The 24,831-nt window shown below is 51.6% G+C and overlaps 1 protein-coding gene and 2 long non-coding RNA genes across 4 annotated transcripts; 1 reads left to right on the top strand and 2 right to left on the bottom strand.

Annotated features, from left to right (window-relative positions):
* The first annotated feature begins 202 nt into the window (after positions 1-202).
* On the top strand, positions 203-14,880 carry SYT3 (synaptotagmin 3). 2 transcript variants are annotated; one of them, XM_086353819.1, is made up of 11 exons: positions 203-267; positions 901-1,031; positions 2,501-2,682; positions 5,545-6,070; positions 8,241-8,628; positions 8,741-8,959; positions 11,330-11,450; positions 11,751-11,922; positions 12,011-12,143; positions 14,130-14,198; positions 14,365-14,880. In XM_086353819.1, exons 3-10 carry the CDS (start codon positions 2,532-2,534, stop codon positions 14,193-14,195), a joined length of 1,776 nt encoding a protein of 591 aa, XP_086209945.1. In that variant the 5' UTR covers positions 203-267; positions 901-1,031; positions 2,501-2,531; the 3' UTR covers positions 14,196-14,198; positions 14,365-14,880. The 2 variants fall into 2 exon arrangements, with proteins under 2 accessions (XP_086209945.1, XP_086209946.1); XM_086353820.1 differs by having other exon boundaries at positions 2,287-2,682.
* A 5,577-nt stretch (positions 14,881-20,457) lies between these two features.
* On the bottom strand, positions 20,458-22,168 carry LOC147354296 (uncharacterized). Its single transcript, XR_015146400.1, has 2 exons — positions 22,035-22,168; positions 20,458-20,746 (listed from the first exon to the last, which is right to left on the bottom strand). It is a non-coding gene; the product is annotated as an uncharacterized LOC147354296 (long non-coding RNA).
* A 1,267-nt stretch (positions 22,169-23,435) lies between these two features.
* On the bottom strand, positions 23,436-24,154 carry LOC147354295 (uncharacterized). Its single transcript, XR_015146399.1, has 3 exons — positions 24,027-24,154; positions 23,694-23,768; positions 23,436-23,566 (listed from the first exon to the last, which is right to left on the bottom strand). It is a non-coding gene; the product is annotated as an uncharacterized LOC147354295 (long non-coding RNA).
* Positions 24,155-24,831: the final 677 nt, after the last annotated feature.

The raw sequence follows: 24,831 nt of genomic DNA, 5'->3' as shown, positions 1-24,831 counted from the left end.
AGGGTCCTGATCTCCGGTCTCTGTCTCCTCGGCGGTGGAAGTGCGCTGCGTCTCAGACGCCTCGGTCCGGGGAAAGCGCCCTCCTTCCTCTCTGCGGCCGCGCGATTTCGGCTAGAAAGCCGCAGGTTCGAAGGGGAAGAAGGAGGGGGTGAGAGGGGAGGAGCCGAGGACCTGCGACAGGGGCGGGGGGAGGAGCCGAGCTGGCACCGCGGCCGGCGCGCGGGGCTGCGGCGGCGGCGGCGGCGGCGGCGGCAGGGGCAGCTCCGGGTGAGTCCGCTCCTCCCCCTCCCCCTGCCAGAGCCCCCGCCCCAGCCCCATCCCCGGGGGCGGCCCGGGCGCATGGGGGCGCGGGTCGGGGCAGAGGTGCGCGGATCTCCGACCCGGGAGTGGGAGTGCTGCAGCGTCTCCAGGCTGCCCCGGGGGAGGGGCACGTGGCTCTGAAAGGGGGGGTCCCGAAACACCTGGGTGCACCCCAACCTCTCCCACCGATCCCCCGGGCGTGGGGATGGTTTACCCACTCCATGGCCCCTCTGGACTTCGGACTCCGCGGCTTCTCGAGGTCCCAGACATTATTCCTCTCCCCTGCAGCGCCTTGGGACCCCGGCATCTCATAACCGCCCCCCCACCTCCAAAAAAATTCCCATCCTCTCTGCAGCCGGGAGAGGCACTAAGGACTCCAACTCCCATCAGTCCCTGCAGTGCCTGGTCTATGAAGCCGCAGCAACGCGAGCGCAAGGCCTGCCGGGAATTGTAGTCTTTAAGCTTAACGGGAGCTGGGGGCCCGAAGGTGGGAAGGGGGTGGCCGGACCTCCCGGGCGTCGCCTGGGGTCGAGCAGCTGGCCCGAGTAGGACAAGATGTGAGGCTCGGGCTGAGCTTTTTCTCACGGCCACGGCCCCCAGATCCGGCCCCCCCTCCCACCACCTGGTTCTTGGGGACAGTTCCGCAGCCCCTTATCCACCCTACAACCCCCATGGGCTACCGCCAGCCGCCGCCTCCGCTGCCATCCAGGACAAGGCAGGGATAAGCGCAGGTGAGTCTGACTATGCCCGTCTCAGAGTCCTGGCCTTCTGCAGCACCCCACAACACCTGTCCATCTGTGAGCCCTGATCTGTCCGTCCCTAATTTCCCCTGCACCCTCCTTCCAGTCTATCTCTGATGTCTAGCTCCAAACCATGTATCGCTACTCCCCCTTCTCCCCACAGCCACCTATTTCTCCCTGTCTTTTATGAACCACCCCCCCCCCCCTCCAATCCAACCTTCCTTCTGCCCCCATGACTGTCTGCCCAGTCCTCCATCCACTGTATCCTTTTGTCCATCTGTGATTTCTGGCCATTGTTTTTCTGTCCTTTATTTCTGCACCCCATCCATTCTCCTGTCCACTATTTGTCTCTCGAAGATATTTCAGTCCACTCTCTTGCCTGGCACTTATCACTGCCCGCTTGGTCCATCCATCTCTCACACTCCCTTGAATTACACCCAGCTTATTCTTTATGGCTTGTCCATCCCAAGTCTCAATCCTTGACTTTCCCTCCGTCTGTCTGTTCATCTGTCCCTCTCTTCCAGGCCCCAGTTTGCCCTTCCCATTATCTCTGTCTCCCCTCCCCTTATCTCTCCCTCTCTCAACTTGGTCCTTATCTCTGCATCCTTCACCTTCATCTCTCCACAGCCAGCATCAGACAACCATCTCCTATCTCTCTACCCCCATCCATCTCCTTCTCACTCTCCCTCTCCTCTCCTTGTCTACACCTTCCTGTTCCCTGGACCTCCCAAGCCCTTTCCCACCCTGGGCCATTGCTCACGTTCCTCACGCTGTTTTGAATGGTTTTCCTCACTCCAGCCCCACTGCCCACTGTCCATGGCTGGCTCCGTCTCATCTTTCAGGTTTCAGGGAACTCCCCCGATGACCCACCTCCGGGTCCCTTTGTGACATATCCTTCTTTTAGGGCACTTCTCACAGTCTGAGGGCTGTGTGTTTATGTGTTTATGTGAGTGTGTTTGTTGATTTGTATGCTCCTTATGTCCTCTCATTGGACTGTGACACCAGGAAGCCAGGGACTGAGTGGGGCTTGTTCCCTGCTGGATCTGCAACAGCCCACACAGTGCCTCATGTGTAGTTGGTGCCCAGTGAATATCTGTTGTATGCGTGAAGGAGAAATGGCCGTTCCATTGTCTCTCCATTCCTAAATTCTGTCCCTGCATCTGTGCAACCCTAATCTTTGTCTCCTTGTCTATCCAACCCTTTATTTGTGCATCCTGAATCTCTGCCCCTTGACTGGCCTTCCCAGTCTTTTCCTCCTTGTCCATTTCCTCCCAGTCTCTTCTCCCTTGTTCATTGCCCCCCCAATCTCCATCCCCTTGTCCCTCCACCCCCCAATCTCTGTCCCTTTGTCATTCCACTCCCAATCACTGCCCCTTGCCTATCCTCTTTCGTTCTCTTTCCACCCCTTATCCACCCCCTTTCTCTCCCCCATCCCATTCCCCATCTGTACCCTTGCCCAGCCCCTCCCAAGCACAGGACTCGCTGGCCACCATGTCAGGAGACTACGAGGATGACCTCTGCCGTCGGGCACTCATCCTGGTCTCAGACCTCTGTGCGCGGGTCCGAGATGCCGACACCAGTGACAGGTGCCAAGAGTTCAACGACCTTCGGATCAGAGGCTATCCCCGGGGCCCAGATGCAGGTCAGCACCCCCAGCCATGTTGACCAGCCCTCTGCTTCCACCATAGGCAGAATTTTTAGAGATTTAGAGCAGCCTTGCTCAGCTTCCTGTGCCTTGTGGAGCCAGTCCCTCTTAGAGTCTTGCTTCCATCCTGCCTGTTGCTGATCCCCCTTACCTCTAATCTAAGGAGAAAGAGCTATGCGGTCCATTTGACCCACGGCCTTTTGAGTTTTGCCCTGCGGGCCTCCTATCCACCCTCCCCACCCCCACTCCACTGCTGCACACACCCCCTTCAAATGTCTTTGTGCATCTCACATAGTGCTTAGAAGCTCAGGCTCTAAATCAGTCTGTCTGACTTGTCTGGGTTCAAATCCCATCTCCCCCACTTATTAAATGCATGGGTTCTTCTGTACCTCAGTTTCCTCATCTGGAAAATGGGAATAATAAAAGTGACTACTCCATGGAGCAGCTCAGAGACTCAAATGATATAACACATGTGACTTGCTAAGAACAAGCTGGGCACACAGTGGGCATTCCATAAATGTTGAAATATCCTTACTGAGCACCGATTGTGTGCCAGGCAGTATGCAAGGTCCTTCACATATCTCATCAATTACTCATGATGACCCTTTGTGGTACATATAATCCCCATCTTCTCTTTTTTTAATTTTATTTAAAAATTTTTTAATTGAAGTACAGTTGATTTACAAAGATTCATGTATATGGCAAAGTGATTCAGATATAGGTAGATATTGATGCATATATTCTTTTTCAGATTCCTTTCCATTATATGTTATTATATGACACTGAATATAGTTATAATCCTTATTTTCAATGGGGGAAACTGAGGTTCAGATGGAGTGGTTGGTCCCCCAGCTAGCGAGCAGTAGGGTTCTGAGAGCTAGGGAATATCACGAGCGCCTTCGTCCAGATGAGAAACCTTCACAAAGCAGGAGTTGGGACGTTAGAATGACGGTCACACTGGCTGAGCACCAGGGCAGGGCTCAGCATCTTAAGTGCAGGGTGTCCAGGGGCTGGTGATAAGGGATGAGGCCCAGAGAGCTGCAGCAGCTCACTCGGGGTCTCACCGTCTGTATGCAGAAGAGCCCGACTGTGACCCCAGGAAGTCTAGCACACTACTGCAATTTGGCAAGCTGGGGGTGGGGTGTCTCAGGACCACCCTCAAATTCAGTGATTCCTAGGACTTTGACTTGGAGAGAGTCTGAGTCAGGCTAACAGTGGGGGATGGCATCTGTCCAACTTTTCTCCCCCTCCTCTTCCAAAACGACCCCTTTTGCTTAGTTCTTCCCACGTTCAGAAGGCTGGTTTCTAACAGGCCTTGCTCTGGTTTCTAACAGGCCCCCAGAACTCTAAGTAGGTGCTGATCATTCCAAAACGGACACCCTAAGGGGCTGGAGTGGGGTGGGAAACTCAGAGTCCTGCCGCTGCCTGCACTGTGGCCCTGCAGGGTCACTTCCTGTCTCTCTGAGCCTCAGTTGCCTTATCCGTAATATAGGATCACTCACCCTCAGGTGGTATAGTGTCATGAGGATGAACATCAGGGGCCACTGACTTAGATCCACTGGGCAGTTCAGGACTGAAGCGCATCCCCTTGTCACCAAGCGCTCCCTGAACGGACAGGACACAGCGCTTCCACCCTACTGTCCTTGCTGCCAATGCTTTGGTGACCTGCTCCTCCCCCGTGCACCCCATAACCCACTGTCTGTACAGAGCAGGAATTTCCCTTTGTGATCCACTTCATGGACACCCAAGAGTCAACCCCCAAACAAACTCACATTTCCTGGAAAAACCCTACTCCTGGCACCACTTACTGAACGAAGCTTCAGTTCAAGATCTGGGCTGTCCCGGGTTTCTCTGAAAGGCATATCAGCACACAGCAAGCATTCAGAGTGTGTTAGCGGTGGGGGTGACAGTGCTGGATGCAGATGGCAGTAGTAGGATTTATCATCCTAACAAAAAGTCTGCCATTCGTGAATGAACCGCCAGTGAACTGCCAGTGGGTTCAATGAACCCAATGAACCGCCATTCACTGGGAAACACTGAATTGTGGTAGCCCAGTGGTGAAGTCGGTGGGCTCCGGAGCCAGGCGCTCCGGACTCAGATTCTGCCTCCTCCACTCCATCTACAGGACTTCGTGTCTGTGGTAACTTCATGTCTCTAGGTCTCAGTTTCCTTTTGTGAAAAGTACTAATGGGCATAATCATGTTGCCAAGCTCCTAGGGTGCCCGTGAGGCATAAGGAAGCTAATGTCTATAAAGCACAGTAACCTCTCAAGAAATGCTTGCTATTATCTTCCCCAGCTTCCTCTGCGAGCCATTCACTCCCTCCATTCTTTAAAACTGCTATGACAGGCAGAACGGAGTTTTCCCCATTGGACAAATGGAGCAGGTCAAGCTCAGAGAGGTGAAGATATATTCCGAAAGCCACACTGTGAGCTGGAATTTGAACCCTGACCTATCTAACTGTGCCATGCAGTCTCCCCTCTCTTTGATCACCTCTGAGCATTTGGGGGAAGCTTGGTTCTAAATTGGAGGATGTACCCACTTATAGGAGAGGCAATGCGATCAAGAGGATAAAAAAGGATGAAATCTGAAGACAGGCTGCTGGTTCCAATCCCAGATCTGTCATGGACTAGCTGTGTAGCCTTAGACAAGTCACCCAAACTCTCAGTTTCCCTGTCTTTAAAATGGGTAGATGGAGACACTGACGTTGCGTAGCCGTGGAGTCTACACTGAGTAGTATGTGTAATGTGTTTAGGACGGTGAGAGGCCAACACTGAAACTTAGCTTTTTGGGGGAGAGCAGCGGGAGGCTAAATTCCGACCCCACCCTGACCCCTGACCTTTGTCCTCACTCTCTCCAGACATCTCCGTGAGCCTGCTGTCGGTCATCGTGACGTTCTGTGGCATTGTCCTTCTGGGTGTCTCCCTCTTCGTGTCGTGGAAGCTGTGCTGGGTGCCCTGGCGGGACAAGGGAGGCTCAACCGTGGGCGGTGGTCCCTTGCGCAAAGACCTAGGCCCCGGGGTCGGGCTGGCAGGCCTGGTAGGCGGTGGCGGGCACCACCTGGGGGCCGGCTTGGGTGGCCATCCCCTGCTGGGGGGCCCGCACCACCATGCCCACACGGCCCACCACCCGCCCTTCGCTGAGCTGCTGGAGCCGGGCAGCCTAGGGGGGTCTGACCCCCCTGAGCCCTCTTACTTGGACATGGACTCCTACCCAGAGGCCGCAGCTGCTGCAGTAGCCGCGGGGGTCAAACCGAGCCAGACATCTCCCGAGCTGCCCTCCGAGGGCGGGGCAGGCTCGGGGCTGCTCCTGCTGCCCCCCAGTGGTGGGGGCCTGCCCAGTGCCCAGTCGCATCAGCAGGTCACAAGCCTGGCACCCACCACCAGGTGAGACAGGCCACCAGGCTGGGGGCCCACTCTGAACTTCCTTTCCTCTTTAGTGTTGCCTTCCCATCTGTGGTGCTCCTGAGTCCTGGGAAAGGAGGGAGCTTGGGGCATGGAGTCCTGGTTCCTGGAGAAAGACGAGGCTGGGGACCCAGACTCCTGAGTTTGAGGGAGGAGGGGGCTAGAGCTCTGAGCTCTTAAAACCAGCAGAAGGAGGAAGATAGGGACAGGACTCAGAGATCAGGAAGGTGGGAGAGAATGGAGATTAGACCCCCGATTCCCTGCAGCACAGAGCAATTCATCACTGGTGGGACCTGCAGTTCACTGATCCATTGATCCTGATCCTATGCATGCATATTGAGTGCCTAATATGACCGAGACCTGAGCTGGGTGTTGGGAAAAAGTAGAGGTGAGCACTGCACACAGACCCTCATGCCACTCCCAGTCCAGGGGAAGTGGATCCCCAGACCAGCTTGTCCTGAGCCAGCCAGGCCAGGGCTGCAGAAAGGCAGCCTAGGGGACACGGCGGGGACCGGATCACACAGGGTCTTGGATGCCAGATTGAGGGTCTGGAACGTTGTCCTGGGATGCTGGGGAGCCACGGAAGGCTTGAGCAGAGGAGGTCAGCTCTGGGTATAGAAAGACCTCTCTGGGGCCACACAGGGGACAGACTGGACGCCGAGAGTCCAGGCAGGAGAGGACAAGCCTGCGCTGAGATCACGGGGCGGCGGAGGCAGAGATGAGCTAGAGAGAGTCAGGGGGCAGTGAGTTGGGGATGGAACCGGGGCCTGACGGCTGCGGGTAGGAGGGGGTCGGAGGAGGTAAGGACAGCACAGGGGTCTGGCCTGGTGATCGGGTGGATGGTGGCACTGTCAGAGGACCTAGGAAGAGGGGAGGGTTTGAGGGAGACCCTGAGCTTATCTGGGTCTTGTTGAACGGGAGGGACCTGGGGGAGCATCTGGGGGAAACTGCCTTCTAGAAGGACTGTCTCAGGCCCCAGAGGTTCATCGGTGGTTCTCCTCCAGGTAGGGGCTGGTCAGGGGCTCATGGAAAATGTAGTCTGAGGTCTCTGGGGAAGCCCTCCAGAGGTTGATGGATACACTGGTTATGAAGAAACTGAGGCTCAGAGGGTGTTAATGACCTGCTCAAAGTCACTCTGGGAGCACTGATCAGTAGCTGGAGGCATCTCACCCCGCATCCCTTTTCATGGCTCTGTGCTCCCGACCCCCCTGCTTCTCCCAGCCCCATGCCTGCCTCTCAGTGCATCTGGCACTGCCCTGTCCAGTCATCACTAGGGGCCCCACCACATGGACTTCACCATGGGTGCAGTGGTTCGTGCAGGAAAGGATGGATGAGCAGGGACCGTGGGGGTGGGAAAATTCAGGAGACGGGAGGGAAAGGGTTTGAGGGGAGAGAGGAGGTGAGGATGGCCCCAGGTATCTGTCCTGCAGGCTGAGGTGGATCGTAGGGGGCTGGGAGAGGGAGTGGGCTGGGGAGAAGGGAGCGAGCCCAGTGGGGAACACAAGAGGTATGTGGTGTCTCATGGGGCTGGGAGGCTGAACCTGGCTAGAGCCCAGGAGACACACTTAGCAGACAGAGGCTGCTGGTGGTCGTGGAAACCTGGGGCACAGATGAGCTTGTCCAGGGAAAGCATATGGGTGAGAAGGGAAGATGATGGCCAAGATGGTTAAGGATGGAGCTGTGGGCTTCCATAGTGTTCCACAAGCACAGAAAAGACAGTTGAGAGAGAAAGAACAGGCCAGCGGGAGCCATGGCCAGGCGGGAGAGGGTGAGGATGGGCCGGGGAAATTTGGAGAAGGGCAGATGGGGGTTGGATGGTCTGGGCTGTGTGAAGCCCCTGGGCTCCACAGAGAAGTTATTCAGGGTCACTCCTGGAGGTCAGATGGAAGCTTTGAGAGGCTGGTGAGAGCCCAGGTCTGGGGTGGAGCTAGCTTAGAGAAGGGGATGGCCACCCCCCGCCCCCCGTACAGATGGGGAAACTGAGGCTCAGAGGATTCGAGCGCCCTGCCCAAGGTCACAGTGGGCAGAGGTGGGGGTCTGTGGGCGCCTGGCTGTGGGGCTTGAGGAGAAGGCCGGGAAGGGCCCCCCAGGTTTTCAGGTGCAGTCAGAGATCAGAGCCACTGACTCCATCTGTCTTCCTCACCCCCTACAGGTACCCCGCCCTACCCCGGCCCCTCACCCAGCAGACCCTGACCCCGCAGCCGGACCCGGGCAGTGAGGAGCGGCCGCCCGCCCTACCCTTACCCCTGCCGGGCGGAGAGGAAAAGGCCAAGCTCATCGGACAGATCAAGCCGGAGCTGTACCAGGGGACTGGACCCGGTGGCCGGCGGGGCGGCGGGGCCCCTGGCTCTGGGGAGGCCGGCGCGGGGGCGCCCTGTGGCCGCATCAGCTTCGCCCTGCGGTATCTCTACGGCTCCGACCAGCTGGTGGTGCGGATCCTGCAGGCCTTGGACCTCCCGGCCAAGGACTCCAATGGCTTCTCAGATCCCTACGTCAAGATCTACCTGCTGCCTGACCGCAAGAAGAAGTTTCAGACCAAGGTCTGGAGTGGAGGGCTGGACATCCGGGTCCCAGGGAGGGAGGGGCGGGGTCCGAGGGAGGAGGGGCAGGTGGGCATGGTGTCTGAATCCCTTCCTCGCCCGCCCCCTGCAGGTGCACAGGAAGACCCTGAACCCCGTCTTCAATGAGACGTTTCAGTTCTCGGTGCCGCTGGCTGAGTTGGCGCAGCGCAAACTGCACTTCAGCGTCTATGACTTTGACCGCTTCTCCCGGCACGATCTCATCGGCCAGGTGGTGCTGGACAACCTCCTGGAGCTGGCCGAGCAGCCCCCCGACCGCCCGCTGTGGAGGGACATCGTGGAGGGCGGCTCGGTCAGTGGCTCCCGCACCCCCTTCCCCAGGGGACCCAGGACCCCTCAGCTTGCCATCTCCTTGCCCCCCTACTACTTCACACCCTCATAACTCCTGGATCCTGGAGTTTTCAACTTTATTTTACTGAAAGTTCTGCAAACGTACAAGCAGGAATGGAGAATGGTATAATGGGCTCCCGCTCCCCTTCTGCACTTAGTTAAATATTAACATCAGAACCAGGCTCCAGATTTCCCAACTTCTGACTCCACTTTGACATCTGATGGTAACCATGAAGAAAACTATAACAGACACCACCCGTTTTATCAAAACTCCAGGCTGTGACCCCATGACTTCTGCCCTCTGACCCCGGATTCCTGACCCTTCAATTTCCCAAGCCTAGAGTTCCCAGCTTTTGTTTGTTAAACTTCCTTCCCCTTTACAACCTCCTCATTTTTCAATTCCCAGTCTTCCTGAGACGCCTCCCCCAGCCCCTCTGATCTCTAAACATTTTGTTTCAAAGCCCTGACCCTCAAGCTCTCTAATTTAATCGAATCCTCTGTGTCTTCATGGTCTCCACCGGAACCCTGATAGTGTGATTCGCTAGAGCCTCACACTGGAATCCCCGACGTCCTGACATCTCCCCAGTGCCCCCGACGTCCCCACTGGCCCCTTCCTCCTGTCTTACAGCCTCGTTCTCCTGTACATCCAATCCTTCCCCGAACCCAGTTCCTAGGTCTTTGTTTGGGTGTCCCGACCCCTTCCGCACCCCGAACTTCGCACCCTCCCAACTCCTCAGCCCTCTCAGTTCCAGTCCGTGGGTTTCCCAACATTCCAGCTCTCTGTTGATCTGGGGAAGCTGTGTGTGAGTGGGGAGGGGTGTAAGCCCTGTCCTCATATCTTGAGAGGGCTGGTTTTGCTCATATCTTGAGAGGGCTGGTTTTGCCCACCCGATGGCCTGACTCAAGCTCCTTCCCATCTCTGAGCCTCCATTTTCCCATACATACAAGGACACGGTTGAACCAGGCATGTGTGGCTCTTCCTAAGGTCCCCTTCACCTGGGGGGACCACAGCCCGCTTGCTCTGTCCCCCAAGCTCAGGCTCTGAGAACTACCTGACTAGTCGTAGGGTCCTGGCCCTGCTCCCTGTTGTTCCCCGAGGCCACCCTGCTCAAGGGCTCCCTTCTGCATCCATCCTTGTCTCCTGCATCACCTCACATTTTCTCTTCTCCTCCTGATCGCTCCAGGCCTAGGTGGTCACACAGGGGCCAGCATCATGGGGACGCCTGGGGGGAGTCTTTGCACAGGGCGGCAGGGAGTCTGGGAGCATGTGGGAAGAGGTGACAGCTAAGCTGAGGCTTGATGGCTGAGAAGCGACAGGGAGGGTGGGTATTCTTGCTGAGGACACAGCCGGGGCAGAGCCTCAGGGGAGCCAGTGGGGAGTCTAGGGACCTGGGCTCCGGCTGCGTGGGTTGGGGGTGAGGCACTGAGATGAGGCTGAAGACCAGGGCAGCCAGGGCGTAGGGCCCCTAGCCCTGGCCGCCGCTCCAGGTCCTTCTGCGTGTGTCGAGGCAGGGGATCTGCCTCCCTTGTAACCTCATGCTGGCTCTTGTCTGTCTCCTGCCCCAAGATTGACCTCTCTGTGTGTCTTTTCTCACCTCTCTAGACCTCTATCCCACCTCTCTGGATCTCTGTCCCTTCTCCATGTAGGTCTCTGCCTCTATTCCTCTCTCTCCTCCTGCACCCCCCTCCCCCACCTTTTCCCCTCCCCTCTCATTCTGGGTCTCTGTCACTCGCTGGGTCTCCATATGTGTTAGTCACTTCAGTCGTGTCGGACTCTTTGCAACCCCATGGACTGTAGCCCACGAGGCTCCTCTGTCCATGGGATTCTCCAGGCAGGAATACGGGAGTGGGTTGCCATTCCCTTCTCCAGGGGATCTTCCCCACCCAGGGAAGCCGAGTCTCCTGCATTGCAGGCAGATTCTTTACTGTCTGCACCAGGGATTGCCACACCAACCCCCCGCCCGCCCCACTCTGCTCTGGGTCTTTCTGACTCTAGAATTCTGTGGATCTGTCGTTGTGACTCTCTCTGGGCGTTTGCATCTCTGTCTCAGCCGATCTCTCACAGTGTTCTCTCTGCCTCCCTCTTTCTGTCCTTCTCCCCCCCCCACGCCTCTTCCAGTTTTCCCCGCAGAACAAATAGGCTTTGACGGTGGTGGGCCGCTGTGGCCGGGGAGTTTACCAGGTATTGGCCCGGAGTCAGATTGTTAAGTGGATCGGAAACCTGAGCCCTGGAAATCAGGCAGGAGAGCTGGAGGCTGGAGATGGGGAAGTCAGGGAGAGGCTGGGGGGAAGGCTGAGACAGAGCACCGCTGGCCCCCTTTCCCCACTGCAGGAAAAGGCAGATCTTGGGGAGCTCAACTTCTCACTCTGCTACCTCCCCACGGCCGGCCGCCTCACCGTGACTATCATCAAAGCCTCTAACCTCAAAGCGATGGACCTCACCGGCTTCTCAGGTGGGTTCCGGAAAGGCGCCGGCTTCTGAGGGGTGGGGAGAGGGGTGAGACTCCTGGGTCTGAGCGAGGAGGGGGCTGGAAGCCCAGACTCCACAGAGTCCTGAGAGAGGAGGGGAGGGGGTCCAGACCCCCTAAGTCTGGGAGAAGAGAGTCTGGGATCTGGGCTCCTGGATCTGAGGGGCTAGGAGAGAAAAGGTTGGGGAACCAAACGCTTGGGTTTGGGAGAAAGGTCTGGGGTCCGTGATGGGGTCCGAGGGCCGAAGACCCGGTTCAGCGCCCTCCCTTCGCGCCCGCCCCCAGACCCCTATGTGAAGGCCTCTCTGATCAGCGAGGGGCGGCGTCTGAAGAAGCGGAAAACCTCCATCAAGAAGAACACGCTGAACCCCACGTACAACGAGGCGCTGGTGTTCGACGTGGCCCCTGAGAGCGTGGAGAACGTGGGGCTCAGCATCGCGGTGGTGGACTACGACTGGTGAGGCGGGGGGCGGGGTGAGAGCGGGGTGTGGAGCCCGGCCTGCCGGCCTCTGGGGTGCTCACCGGCCCCCACCCGTGACCTCCAGCATCGGGCACAACGAGGTGATCGGCGTGTGCCGCGTGGGTCCCGACGCCGCCGACCCCCACGGCCGCGAGCACTGGGCCGAGATGCTGGCCAACCCACGCAAGCCCGTGGAGCACTGGCATCAGCTGGTGGAGGTGAGTGGGGCACCACGCTCCCCTTCATTCGCGCAACCCCTCATGTCTTTATGGGCTGCTCAGTCACAGGTTCGAATCCCCGCTCTGCCCTCTTTAGCGGTATGACTTAGAGCAAGTTCCTTGATCTCTCTGTGCCACCAGTTTCCCCAGCTGGGAAATGGGGCCGTTAGAAGCGTCTATTGTTAGGACAGATGTGAAGATGCAGTGAGTTAATGCAGGACTAAGTGTCCGCCTCTCAGTAAATAGTCAGCTACTCTTTTTATTATTACCCATGATATGAAGTCCCAAATAAAAGGGGAAAAAAAAACCTCGATGATAAAATAGAGCAGGGCTTTCTTCATTTGTTATTTAAAGCAGCCTGTGAAAATTGGTGGACTGTGGTTTACTGGGTAAGGATCAACAATTTTTCTTTTGAAATGAATAAGAAAATAAAATTGAAATAGAACAGAACAGAAATTTTCACAGGGCAGGAAACCAAGGATTGTGGTATTAATTTATTTTTTCCCTGGGGGTTGCGGTCCAAAATGTTTGAGAGTCTGGGGGGGAAAGGGAATCTGGAGGGGAGTTGGGGGGGTGCCCTTTCAATTAGGGAGTCCTGGAGGGCTTCTCGGCAGAGGAATAGAGGTTGAGAAGAAATGGCTTAGGTAAAGAAGCTTGTAGGAAGAGGGTAAGGCTGCCAGTTCCTCCAAATCTTCTAGAAGAGGGGCGTCAGTGGTGAGCCTGGAGCAGAGAAAGAAGGGGATGGGAAGACCCCAGGAGGCCTTGGGGGTCACGGGAGAACCAGCTTGACAATTTTTAAATTAAAAATTTAAGATCACTTAAGGTCCTTAATTGGTCAAGAGAAATTTTCAAGCATTCTCTCATTTGAATCCAAGAAAAGCAAAGAAGTAACTTTCAAAACTATTGATGACTACTGTCACTAAAGCCAAGAAAGTAAGAGTATACTAAATTCTTACAGGGTAAAATTAAAACATTTAAGATAGTATGAATTTCAGTACACTTACTCTTTTTTTTTTTTTCCAATATTTTCCCAACTAGTTTAATATTCCAGGGTGGGGGGGTGGGCGGGAGACAAAAAATACAAAAAAATTGAGTACATATTTCTCCTTTTGTCTTTGGTTCCTGAGCCTAGAAACTGGCCTTTACTGACAATTTAAATAAATTTCAATTTTAAATAAAACAAGTTTTCTTTAAGATGGCACTGGACTAGTACTTAAAATTTATATTTTGCTCATCATGGACTCTTTTTGCATTGATTTTGATTTTTTTTTTTAAGATGGTATTACAATAGCATTTATCTGGATTGCTGAGTTTGGGTGTACCTTGCATTTTACACCTGGATTCAGTTCCTCACTTGGAACTGACTAGTGTGGCCTTGCTTTGAAGTTTTCTCTGGGGTTGGAGTGGGGAGGGATGTAAAGGGCTGAGCGCAGAACTCAGAAGTGAGTTTTGAAAAGACTGATTATACTTAGCTGAACAGATGGCAGCTCTCCCTCCTTTTATCACTTACTCTTCTTCTAATTCACTCACTCGTTTATTCACAAACTTCTCTGGCAGCTCCTGTGAGCCACGCTCGCCATACTCCTCAGTGGAGAGGAGCTGAACCCTGGCAGAGTCTGGCCATGACCTTGACTTTCAGCCAATGATGTTCTGTGGCTGATCCTGACCATTCTCTAGCTCAGCCCTCCCATGGCTCCCCAGCACTCTCAGGACTGGGTTTCAGCTTCTCGGGGGCTGTGCAGGGTCTTCCCTATCACCCCAGTGGCCTCATCATCTCTTCTCACATTTCCAGTGATGTCTTCTTCGTGCCTCTGTTTTCTCATCTGTAGAACGGGACTGTAGTACCACTTGCCCCATCACTTCAGAGCTGGGCAAAAAAGAGAACTATAAATGATGAAAACAGGTGTGATGTCTTATTAGGTTCATTACTAGCCACTGTTTTGCCTCTGTCCCCTCCTCCTGAGCCTTCTGGATTTCCCCCTTCAGGAAAAGACTTTGACCAGCTTCACAAAAGGCAGCAAAGGATTGTCAGAGAAAGAGAACTCAGAGTGAGAGGTAAGGAACCCAGACCAGGGGTGGGAGGGGCTGGATACCCAAGTCAGGATGGAGGAACATAGCACTGGGATTCCTGGGTCCATGGGGTGTTTGACAGTCATGACCAGCCAGGTCCTGGGCTGGCTGTCCGCCATCACTAATGTTTCCTTGCTGCCCGGTCCTGCAGGTCTGGCCAAGGCTTGGAATCAGACCAGGCCCCCTGAGGACCCCATCCCTTCCTGCCCGGACTGTGAATTCATCTCCTCGAAGCCATAACGTCCGAGCTGCGTGGTGCGAGGCAGCCCTGGGCCTGCCCATCCTTCTACCCCTGGAGGCTTGGGGGTGGTGGGAGGCAGGCGGGCCCAGCTCCCTGTTTCAGGGTGGGGGGCATTCAGTCTCCACTGTGTCTGTCTTCCCTCCCCGGGGTTCCCCATCCAGGTGAGGGGCCATGCATGTCTGGGGGATCCCTGTCCCCCCAAAACCTCTGTCTGTCTGTCGTCTGTCTCTTTGCTGTTTCTACAAGACTTAGTGTCCTAACCCTCGTGCTGGCTGTGAATGTCAACGGACCAATCTCCCATGTTCCCCTAGACACGCACACGCCCGTGTCCACCCTTTCTGTTCACCACACCCTGAGTCTGGCCGATTCCCCCCACTGCTGCTGCTATCAACTCCAGAATAAACACATACTTTGGGTCTCACTCCATCTGGGGCTCCTGTCCTTTCTGGGACTGGGAAGCTGGGTTGGAACATCTCGGCTCTGCATTCAAACAAATGTTTCATTCACTGGCAGAGTGACCTTTGGCTACTTAACTGATTTCTCTGAACTTTCCTTTTTTTTTTTCTCTGAACTTTTCTAAATTTCACATTGGCCAGGACCACTGTAGTCATAGGACACAAAATGCAACCCAGACTATTGTAAGCCACAAGGAGAAATGAAGGACCTTCATGGAAGCCTGAGAGTACAGAAGAACTTCAGGCAGGGTTGGACCCAGGTGTTTGAGAGATTCTGCTTTGTCCTTTATTGACTTCATTCTCAGGCAGATCTTTGCAATGGTAACAAATGGTCATTTGGAACTGCAGGCTTATAATGCTGAAGCTGTTATAATGCCGTCAGCTGAAGAAAACAGAATTCCCAACAGAGAGAACTGAAATGGTAGAGATTTCTTTTGCTCATGGTAGAGATTTCTTTTGCTCGTGGTAGAAATTTCTTTTGCTCATCTAACATTTTAAAGACACAAAATCCCAGGGTTAGCTCAGCGGCTCAGTGTCAGGCACTAAGTTGGCATCTCTGAGAATAGTTTGCTTTCCCCGCATGGGTACAAACTGTCTGGAACGGTACCACGCATCCTGTTCTCAGACAGTGACATCTAAAGCAGAAAATGTGGACAAGGGCCTCTCCCTTATGTGTTTGACATTTTTATTTTCTCCCTAGAAGAGTTCTCCTTTCTCATTTGCCAGACTGGGTTCTAGGGGGCCAGACTGGGTTGCAATGCAGTCTGAGAAGTGAGCATCTGTCATTTCTAGTCTATATCGTGGGGTGTGGGCTTTGCCAGCAAGAAAGCATGGAAAGGGGAATGGTTGTTAGGTAGGAAATTAACAGGACCTGCTGCAGTTGCGGAAAATTAGGAAACAAAATTAGGATATTCCCTTTCTCTCTCTCTCTGCATCCATATCCTTCAGGAAAAGGAGTCTGATTGGCCCTCCTCAGATCTTAAATGACCACCTCCAGCTAAGCAACTGTCCAGTTGGCAAGCTTGCTCTTGCCCATCCCCCTACACCCACCCTCACCATAGCTGACTCCTCCCCTCCCCATCCTACCCAGATTGGATCAGACTCCCTCAGGAACCCGACCCTTCTTGCCCAGGGGTGAATTCATCTCCTGAAGTCATAACATTCTTTAGTGGAGAATGCAGGGGTTCCCTTAATTGACAGCCCCAACAGAATGACACGGCAGGGGACAGTCCTTCAAACTAGCCAGTGTCCACTCCATGACTAGTTTACATTAATTCATACCCCCTTGTCCGTACACACCACTTCAAAAAATTCGACCATGAAAAAAAGTAATACAGATCCTGTATTTGTTGACGTGGGGTGCCATAACAAATTACCACAAGCCGGCTAGCTGAGAACGACAGAAGTGTATTCTCTGAGAGTTCTAGAGACTAGAAGTCTGAAGTCAAGATGTCAGCAGGGTCCGTTCCTTCTGAGACTCTGGAAGAGAATTTCATGCTTCGTGCCATGCCTCTCACCCGGCTCCTGGTAACTGTCTGAAATCCTTGGTGTTCCGGTAGATGTATCGCTCCACTCTGCTTCCTGTCTTCACACCACCTGGTCCCGTGCATATCTCATACTTACCTCTTCCTTTCCAGTTCTCTCTCTTTTAAAGCACATAGCACACTGATTTTTTTTTTTAATCGTAGTCTGACTAGGAGTACATGAACTCTTTTTTCTTGAGCATTGAGCAGCACTTTTCAAACCCTAATAAATGTTAAGGTTAGAAAGGTGCGATAATGTTCAGCTTAAAGGTAAATAAGCAGGGTGACAATATACAGCCTTGATGTACTCCTTTTCCTATTTGGAACCAGTGTGTTGTTCCATGTCCAGTTCTAACTGTTGCTTCCTGACCTGCATACAGATTTCTCAGGAGGCAGGTCAGGTGGTCTGATATTCCCATCTCTTTCAGAATTTTCCACAGTTTGTTGTGATCCACACAGTCAAAGGCTTTGGTATAGTCAGTAAAGCAGAAATAGATATGCCAGCAAATATGCCAGCAAATTTGGAAAACTCAGCAGTGGCCACAGGACTGGAAAAGGTCAGTTTTCATTCCAATCCCAAAGAAAGGCAATGCCAAAGAATGCTCAAACTACTGCAGAATTGCACTCATCTCACATGGTGGTAAAGTAATGCTCAAGATTCTCCAAACCAGGCTTCAGCAATACGTGAACCGTGAACTTCCAGATGTTCAAGCTGGTTTTCAAAAAGGCAGAGGAACCAGAGGTCAAATTGCCATCTGTTGGATTATAAAAAAAGAAAAAGAGTTCCAGAAAAACATCTATTTCTGCTTTATTGACTATGTGAAAGCTTTTGACTGTGTGGATCACAATAAATTGTGGAAAATTCTGAAAGAGATGGGAATACCAGACCACCTGACCTGCCTCTTGAGAAATCTGTATGCAGGTCAGGAAGCAACAGTTAGAACTGGACATGGAACAACACACTGGTTCCAAATAGGGAAAGCAGTATGTTAAGGCTGTATGTTGTCACCCTGCTTATTTAACTTATATGCAGGGTACATCATGAGAAACTCTGGGCCGGAGGAAGCACAAGCTGAAATCAAGATTACCAGGAGAAATATCAACAACCTCAGATATGCAGATGACACCACCCTTACAGCAGAAAGCGAAGAAGAACTAATGAGCCTCTTGATGAAAGTTAAAGAGGAGAGTGAAAAAGTTGGCTTAAAACTCAACATTCAGAAAATGAAGATCATGGCATCTGGTCCCAACACTTCATGGCAAATAGATGGGGAAATAGTGACAGACTTTATTTTGGGGGGCTCTAAAATCACTGCAGATGGTGACTGCAGCCATGAAATTAAAAGACACTCCTTGGAAGAAAAGTTATGACCAACCTAGATGGCATATTAAAAAGCCAGAGCCATTACTTTGTCAACAAAGTTCTGTCTAGTCAAGGCTATGGTTTTTCCAGTAGTCATGTATGGATGTGAGAGTTGGACTATAAAGAAAGCTGAGCACCGAAGAATTGATGCTTTTGAACTGTGGTGTTGGAGAAGACTCTTGAGAGTCCCTTGGGCTGCAAGGAGATCCAACCAGTCCATCCTAAAGGAGATCAGTCCTGAATATTCATTGGAAGGACTGATGTTGAAGCTGAAACTCCAGTACTTTGGCCACCTCATGCGAAGAGTTGACTCATTGGAAAAGACTCTGATGCTGGGAAAGATTGTCAACTACAAATTCACACTTACCAAGAGCATTGCCAATGACTGAACAACAAGGCATTTGCCATCTGCCTCTACGGAGATTGAACCCCATGCTGCCATAGCTGTTGACCTTCAACAACCCCTGAGGGAGTTCAGGGTGGAGCGAGGCACTCTGTGCTCCAGGGACTCTGGTAGGACAGGTCTGTAGATGGTTGGATGTTTTTAGGAACAGACTTTATGATCTCAATCCTTGCATCTCCTCATACCTAGTGAAGCACTAAGTCCCCTCATGGTGATATCAAATCCTCATGACTAACAAAAAGACTTTTGTAAAATGAGTGCTTCATGGCCCTGAACTCCCACTTCACCAAAACCTTATATGTTGACTTTCCCCACTGCTACTTTGGAGCAGTCTCTCAGAGCTATCTGAGATGCTGCCTCCTGGGCTGCAGTCCTCATTTTGCCCCAAATAAAACTTAACTCACAACTCTCAAGTAGTACATTTTTTTTTAGTCGACGGATTGAAGGCGGGAGGAGAAGTGGATGACAGAGGATGAGATGGTTGGATGGCATCACCAACTCAATGGACATGAGTTTCAGTAAACTCTGGGAGTTGGTGATGGACAAGGAGGCTTGGCATGCTGCAGTCCATGGGGTCGCAAAGAGTCGGACTCAACTGAACGACTGAACTGAACTGAAGGTTAACAGGGCAACCTGTTAGCATCCACAAGAATTGCAAGTTGATTTTAACCTAATAAATACCCTAAAAATATCCTCAAGAAGACAGTCCATCACACCAAACTTTTCCTTTAAATTAATGTCACACTCTACTGAGCATGCTGCTAGTTCATTCTTTTTGCCATTGTTGATGACGCCACTACGTTCAGCAAGTTTATCAAGTGAGCTTTTTTGTTTTGTTTTGTTTGACCATAACCTGCGGCATGTGAGATCTTAGTTCCCCGACCAGGGATCAAACCCGTGCTCCCTGCAGTAGAAGTGCAGAGTCCCAACCACTAGAATTCCCTATAAGTGAGCTTTGAATTTGAAAGAAGGTGAAAGTGAAAGTGAAGTCGCTCAGTCGCATCCGACTCTTTGCGACCTCGTGGACTGTAGCCCATGCACCAGGCTCCTCCAGATTCTCCAGGCAAGAATACTGGAGTGGGTTGCCATTTCCTTCTCCAGGGGATCTTCCTGACCCAGGGATCGAACCCAGGTCTCCTGCATTGCAGGCAGACGCTTTAACCTCTGAGCCACTAGATTCAAATTCCTCCTCCTCACATATTATCTCTGTGACTTTGGGCAAAATAGATAACCTCTCCATGCCCTGATTTCTTTAACTGTAAGATAGAGAAATGATAATGCCTACTTCACAAAAATGTTATGCAGATTAGTGAAATAATACACATGAGACACTTAACGTGGTATTTGGTATATAGCAACTGACTCAACTGTTAGCTATTAATATGAATAATAATGCTGACTATAATTGCTAATAATTATTATGTATTATTAGAATATAGTTGTGCATTAGAGATCTTCATAATCACTTTCATCATGACCTAATATATTAAGGATCAGGTGTTCTAGAAGGGGAAATGATATTTCAGGGTAAGGAAATGTAAGCAGGGCGATTTTTTTTTATCACCAGTTTGCTTTGAATAACATCAGTTGGTTATAGTCATCCATATATGTTTTTTTCCCTTCCTTTCTCTTATAAAGATACCTGTCATTGGATTTAAGGACCAGTCTAAATCCTGAACAATCTCATCTCGATATCCTTACTTCAGTTATACATCTGCAGAGACCCCCTCCCCAATCACAGGTTCTGGGGAGTTAGGAAAATATCTTTTGAGGGTCATCATTAAACTTACTACAACCATCTTGGAAAAACAGCTCATCAATTTTTCATAAAGTGAGGCATAAGCTTACCATGTGACCCAGCAAAGGCACTCCAAAGTATTTACCCATGAGAAGTAAGAACACATGTACACACAAATATTCACAGCAACTTTATTCATCACAACCCCAATCTGGAAAACTAGGAATGATGGGAACTTTCTAAACAATGGGTAATTGTATGTTGGTAGCATGAATGCTACTCAGCACTTAGAAGAACTACCTACTGATAATGCGTAACAGCGCAGATAGAAGCCAGGCAGAAAGGAGTGCAAACTGTACGGTTCCATTTCTGTGAAATTGTAGAGACTATTAATCCATAAGATAGAAGTCAGATTAGGGTTGCCTGAGGCCAAGGGAGTGGGGATGGGGGGTTGATTATATACATGTACAGAGCAACCTTTTTTTTTTTTTTTAAGGAATGCTCTGAGTTTTTAAAAACAATTTTATTTCTTTGTTTATTTGACTGTGCTGGGTCTTCATTTCTTTGAGGGCTTTTCTCTAGTTGTGGAGAGCAGAGGCTACTCTCTAGCTGCAGTGCGAGGACCCCTCATTGCGGTGGCTTCTCGTGTGCGGCCCAGACTCGGTGCAAGGGCTTCAGGAGTTGCGGCACGTGGGCTCAGTAGTTACAGCTCACAGGCTCTAGAGCTCGGGCTCCATAGTTGTGATGCATGGACTCAGCTACTTAGAGGCATGTGGGATCTTCCCAGACCAGGGATTGAATCCATGTCTCCTGCCACAAGCAAGCGGATCCTTTACCACTGAGCCACCAGGGAAGCCAGAAACTATTCTATATCTTGATTGTGAAGATGGCCATACACTGTATATATTTGTCAAAACTCATAGAAGAATACACTTAAAATCGGTGCATTGTTTTAAGTTACAGTACAATACACGTAACGTAAAGTTTACTATCTAGACGCTTTTGAAGGTTCAGTGCAATAGTGTCAGTAGATCCACATTGTTATGCAACCAGTATCCAGAACTTTTTTATCTCGCAAAAATGGAAGTTTTATACTCATTAAACAACTCCTCACCCCCCACCACCCTCCCTGCCTCAGCCCCTGGCAACCACCGTTCTACTGTCTGTCCCCATGAATTTGACTACTCTAGGTACCTCATGTAAGTGGAATCATACGGTGTTTTCTTTCAATTGTAATAAATATTCCATACTAATGTAGGATGTTAATAATAAAGGGAATTAGGAGAGGGTATTAGTGTGGAATTAGGGTAGATGGGAACTTTCTGTATTTTAAGCTCAATTTTTTCTGTAAGCCTAAAGCTACTTAAAAAAAAAAAAGCCTATTAATCTCTTTTAAACATAACAGATGCCAATCAGGCAAAAACCACAGGTGTCTATTATATGGGTCCATAGCTGCAGGTGGGCGTCCCCTCTAACAATAGTTTGCACGTCTGTGGGCGATTATGGAGCTTGGAAAGGATAATAAAGGTGACTGCCCTCTGCACACTAAAGTATTTGAGTCCAAGGTCATTTCTAATTCCTGAACACAATTTCTTTATGCCTATGATACTGTTCTCCAGGTCTCTCTTGACGGCTAGAGCGGAGGGATGTAACCAATCAAGAACGGCCCGTCAGTGGCGTCACCAGTCACCAAGGCCTCCAAGGGCCCCGGCACACTGTGGCGCCCTCTGGCGGAGGAATGGGAGGCTGTATCTGAGAGGGAGCCAATCTGGTCAGCTGACTTGGGCCAAGTTCCAATGCCGGGTGCGACGCCCCTCACGCCCCCTGGCGACTCAAACCACTTTCCATCTCCAGAAACCCGACCCGGAGAGAGAGATTCTGAGAGGAAGGAAAGAGCAAGAGTACCTGGCATCCAATCAGACACAGGAATGAACTCAACAGCCATCCAATCAGATTAGCGGACCCAACCGAATAGCGCAGGTATCCCATTAGATGGAGTAGAGTTGCCATGACAACACGAGTCTCCGTAGGGTTGACTGGGTCCCAGAGCTCGGACGCGTGAGCGCCACCTGGCGCTAAGCAACGCGGGGCCACTTACCCCCGGCGAGCGCGTGCTTGCTGAAGGCCGCCAGTAAGGCCGAGCAGAGCCTGGGGGAGTGAGGTCGCCAGCTGCGGAGCCTTGGAGGGCATGAGCTCCCAGGCGAGCCCGCGTGAGCTCCTGCGAGCCCGCTGGCGGGTCGCGCGCACTTTCTCCAGTGCGGCGGATGGTGTGCGGGCCCTCGTGTTTCTGTCTTCTTTTTACCTTGAGGGAGCGATAATAGGCGGGAAAAGGGCCTGAGGCGAGGTGTTAGGCGACAGGCACAAGGGGGATGAGTGACAGACTGATGGATCCGGGTCGGGAGTGGCGGGAATGACTGACAGATGGGCCGGGGTCGGGCTTGTGGTGGGGCTCTGTCCTAGAAAAGGCCTGGGAGAGGATGTTGCCCCATAAAAATCTTGTTGAAGGACAGAGCCCAGGCCTTGCGGGCCCTTGAACGTGGACTTGTTCTGCCTCTTGAGTTATCCACTATTGGTTCTAGGCAGAAAGGGAGAGCAGGGGGAAAGCGCGTGCTTGGTATGTTTGAGGAACAGAAAGAAAGTCAGAAAAGCCAGAGGGAGCATAAATGAGGGGGAAGGGGAGCCCCAAAATGGAGGCAGAGAGGCAGGGGCCAAATTGTATAGGGCCTGGTGGCCACAGTGAGACGCTTCCTTTTTATTCTAAGAGGAAAGAGAAGGCGTGAGCTAACTAGGCCAGAATTCAAGGCCTTCTACATATATTTGCTGTGTATCTCGGGCAAGTCACAGTACCACTCTGATTCTTTGGTTGTCCCAAGTGTGGGGGGAAAAAGAAGAGTCCAGGAAGGAGATTCAAGAGATGGTGAATTTTCTCCCATCTTATATTTTCCCTCTGCTGCTGCTGCTAAGTCGCTTCAGTCATGTCCGACTTTGTGCGACCCATAGACGGCAGCCCACCAGGCTCCCCCGTCCCTGGGATTCTCCAGGCAAGAACACTGGAGTGGGTTGCCATTTCCTTCTCCAAAGCATGAAAGTGAAAAGTGAAAGTGAAGTCACTCAGTCGTGTCAGATTCTAGCGACCCCATGGACTGCAGCCTACCAGGCTCCTCCGTCCATGGGATTTTCCAGGCAAAAGTACTGGAGTGGGGTGCCATTGCCTTCTCCGATTTTCCCTATAGTGGATTCCAAAAGAGGGGCTGAGAGATTTCCTTCAAAGAAGCTAAGACTGAAGTTATCCCAAAGAGCCTTTTGTACTGAGCCTTTTGTACAGAGAACTCCCACCTTCAATTCCTTGATCCAGTCCTTTGTCTGTGACCCAAAGCTCCTCTCCAGGAATTGAAGGGGGGATCCTGGACTCCTTGAAGACGATCTTCTTCCTTTTGATGTCTCCCTGGCAGTCTGTTTAGAACTCAGCTGGACTTTATAACCTGGGGCCAGACTTCAGGGGGTCAAAAGTTCCCCTGAAATTGTATACAAAGTTTTGTCCACAAGTCTTTGTCTCTAGGGAAAGGATTTCTAGTTCATCAGATTCTCAAAGGATTATTTCATTTGCAAAAGACAGAACTCCAATTCAGACTGGCTGGGAAAAAAAAAAAAAAAACACACACACACAAGAAAAAAAGGAAGATGGATTGTTACTGCCTCATATAAATGAAAAGTCATGGCCACCCCCAAAACTTCAAGCACAGGTTCAGACACTCACATGATATTATCTTGGTGCCTCTGGTGAGCCCTGAGTTCCTCTGATTGGCTTCATCTTCACACAGGCTCTCCCTTCCTGGTGGAAGTGACCTTGTGATTACATTGAAAGTGAAAGCCACTCAGTTGTGTCCCACTCTTTGCGACCCCATGGACTGTAGCCCTCCAGGCTCCTCTGTCCATGGAATTCTCCAGCAAGAATAGTGGAGTGGGTTGCCACTTCCTTCTCCAGGGTATCTTCCCAACCCAGGGATTGAACCCGGGTCTCCTACATTGCAGGCAGAGTCTTTAGTGTCTGAGCCACCAGGGAAGCCCCATGTGATTACATTAGACCCACCTGAATAATCCCAGCTACTCTCCCTGTCTTCTTTTCTTTTCTGGCTGCACCTTGCAGCAGTTCCTCAACCAAGGATCAAACCCATGCCCTCTGTCATTGAAGTTCGAAGTCTTAACCACTGGCCAATCAGGGAGGTTCCTTAGTCTCCCTATCTTAAAGTCAGCTGATTAGCAACCTTAATTCCTCCATCAGCCTTCATCCCAATTTACCATCTAACCTGACATATTCACAGGTTCTGGGGATTAGGACATCTTTGGGGAGCCATCATTATGCCTATCGCAGCAGGGGTAAAGGCTATGGAAGCACCAGAAAGCAGTCATCGTTTTCTGGCTGCTGGGTTAGAAGCAAGGTTAGGGTGAGGAGGGGCTGGGAAATGGAAGGGAGTTAACATTGAAATGAAAACATACTACCTCTCAGACACTATTCTTGGAACTTTATATACATTATTATTTACTTTTTATGACAACCCTGTTAATATCCCCATTTTACAAATGAGAAAACAGAAGTTCAGAGGGATGGGGTAATGTGTCACACAACTGGTGGCAGAAGTGGGATTAGAAGTCAGGCCTGTCTGCCTCTAAAAGACATTTAAAATAGAACCTTAGGGAGGGCACTTCCCTGGTGGTCAAGTGCTTAAAACTCTGTGCTCCCAAGGCAGGGGCGTGGGTTCAGCCCCTGGTCAGGGAACTAAGATCCTTGGTCAGTGAACTAAGAGCCTACGTGCCACAAGCAAGGCCAAAATAAAGAAAGAAATGATTTTAAAAGAATGGGAAGACTTTTTTAAAAAATATGAAATACTTTGGGA

This window comes from Bos grunniens, chromosome 18, assembly GCF_055505025.1.
Source record: "Bos grunniens cultivar Pamir isolate PY7600 chromosome 18, Bosgru_T2T1.0, whole genome shotgun sequence".
Classification (NCBI taxonomy): domain Eukaryota; kingdom Metazoa; phylum Chordata; class Mammalia; order Artiodactyla; family Bovidae; genus Bos; species Bos grunniens.
Note: the sequence above shows the minus strand (reverse complement) of the source record. Positions and strands in the feature narration are given on the sequence as shown.

Bases quoted from the DNA above. Each gene is read 5' to 3' on its own strand.
- SYT3 (XM_086353819.1), top strand. From the start codon at position 2,532: ATGTCAGGAGACTACGAGGATGACCTCTGCCGTCGGGCACTCATCCTG. The intron at 8,629-8,740 runs GTCTGGAGTGGA...CGCCCCCTGCAG, and splicing joins AGAAGAAGTTTCAGACCAAG to GTGCACAGGAAGACCCTGAA. The intron at 11,451-11,750 runs GTGGGTTCCGGA...GCCCGCCCCCAG, and splicing joins GGACCTCACCGGCTTCTCAG to ACCCCTATGTGAAGGCCTCT.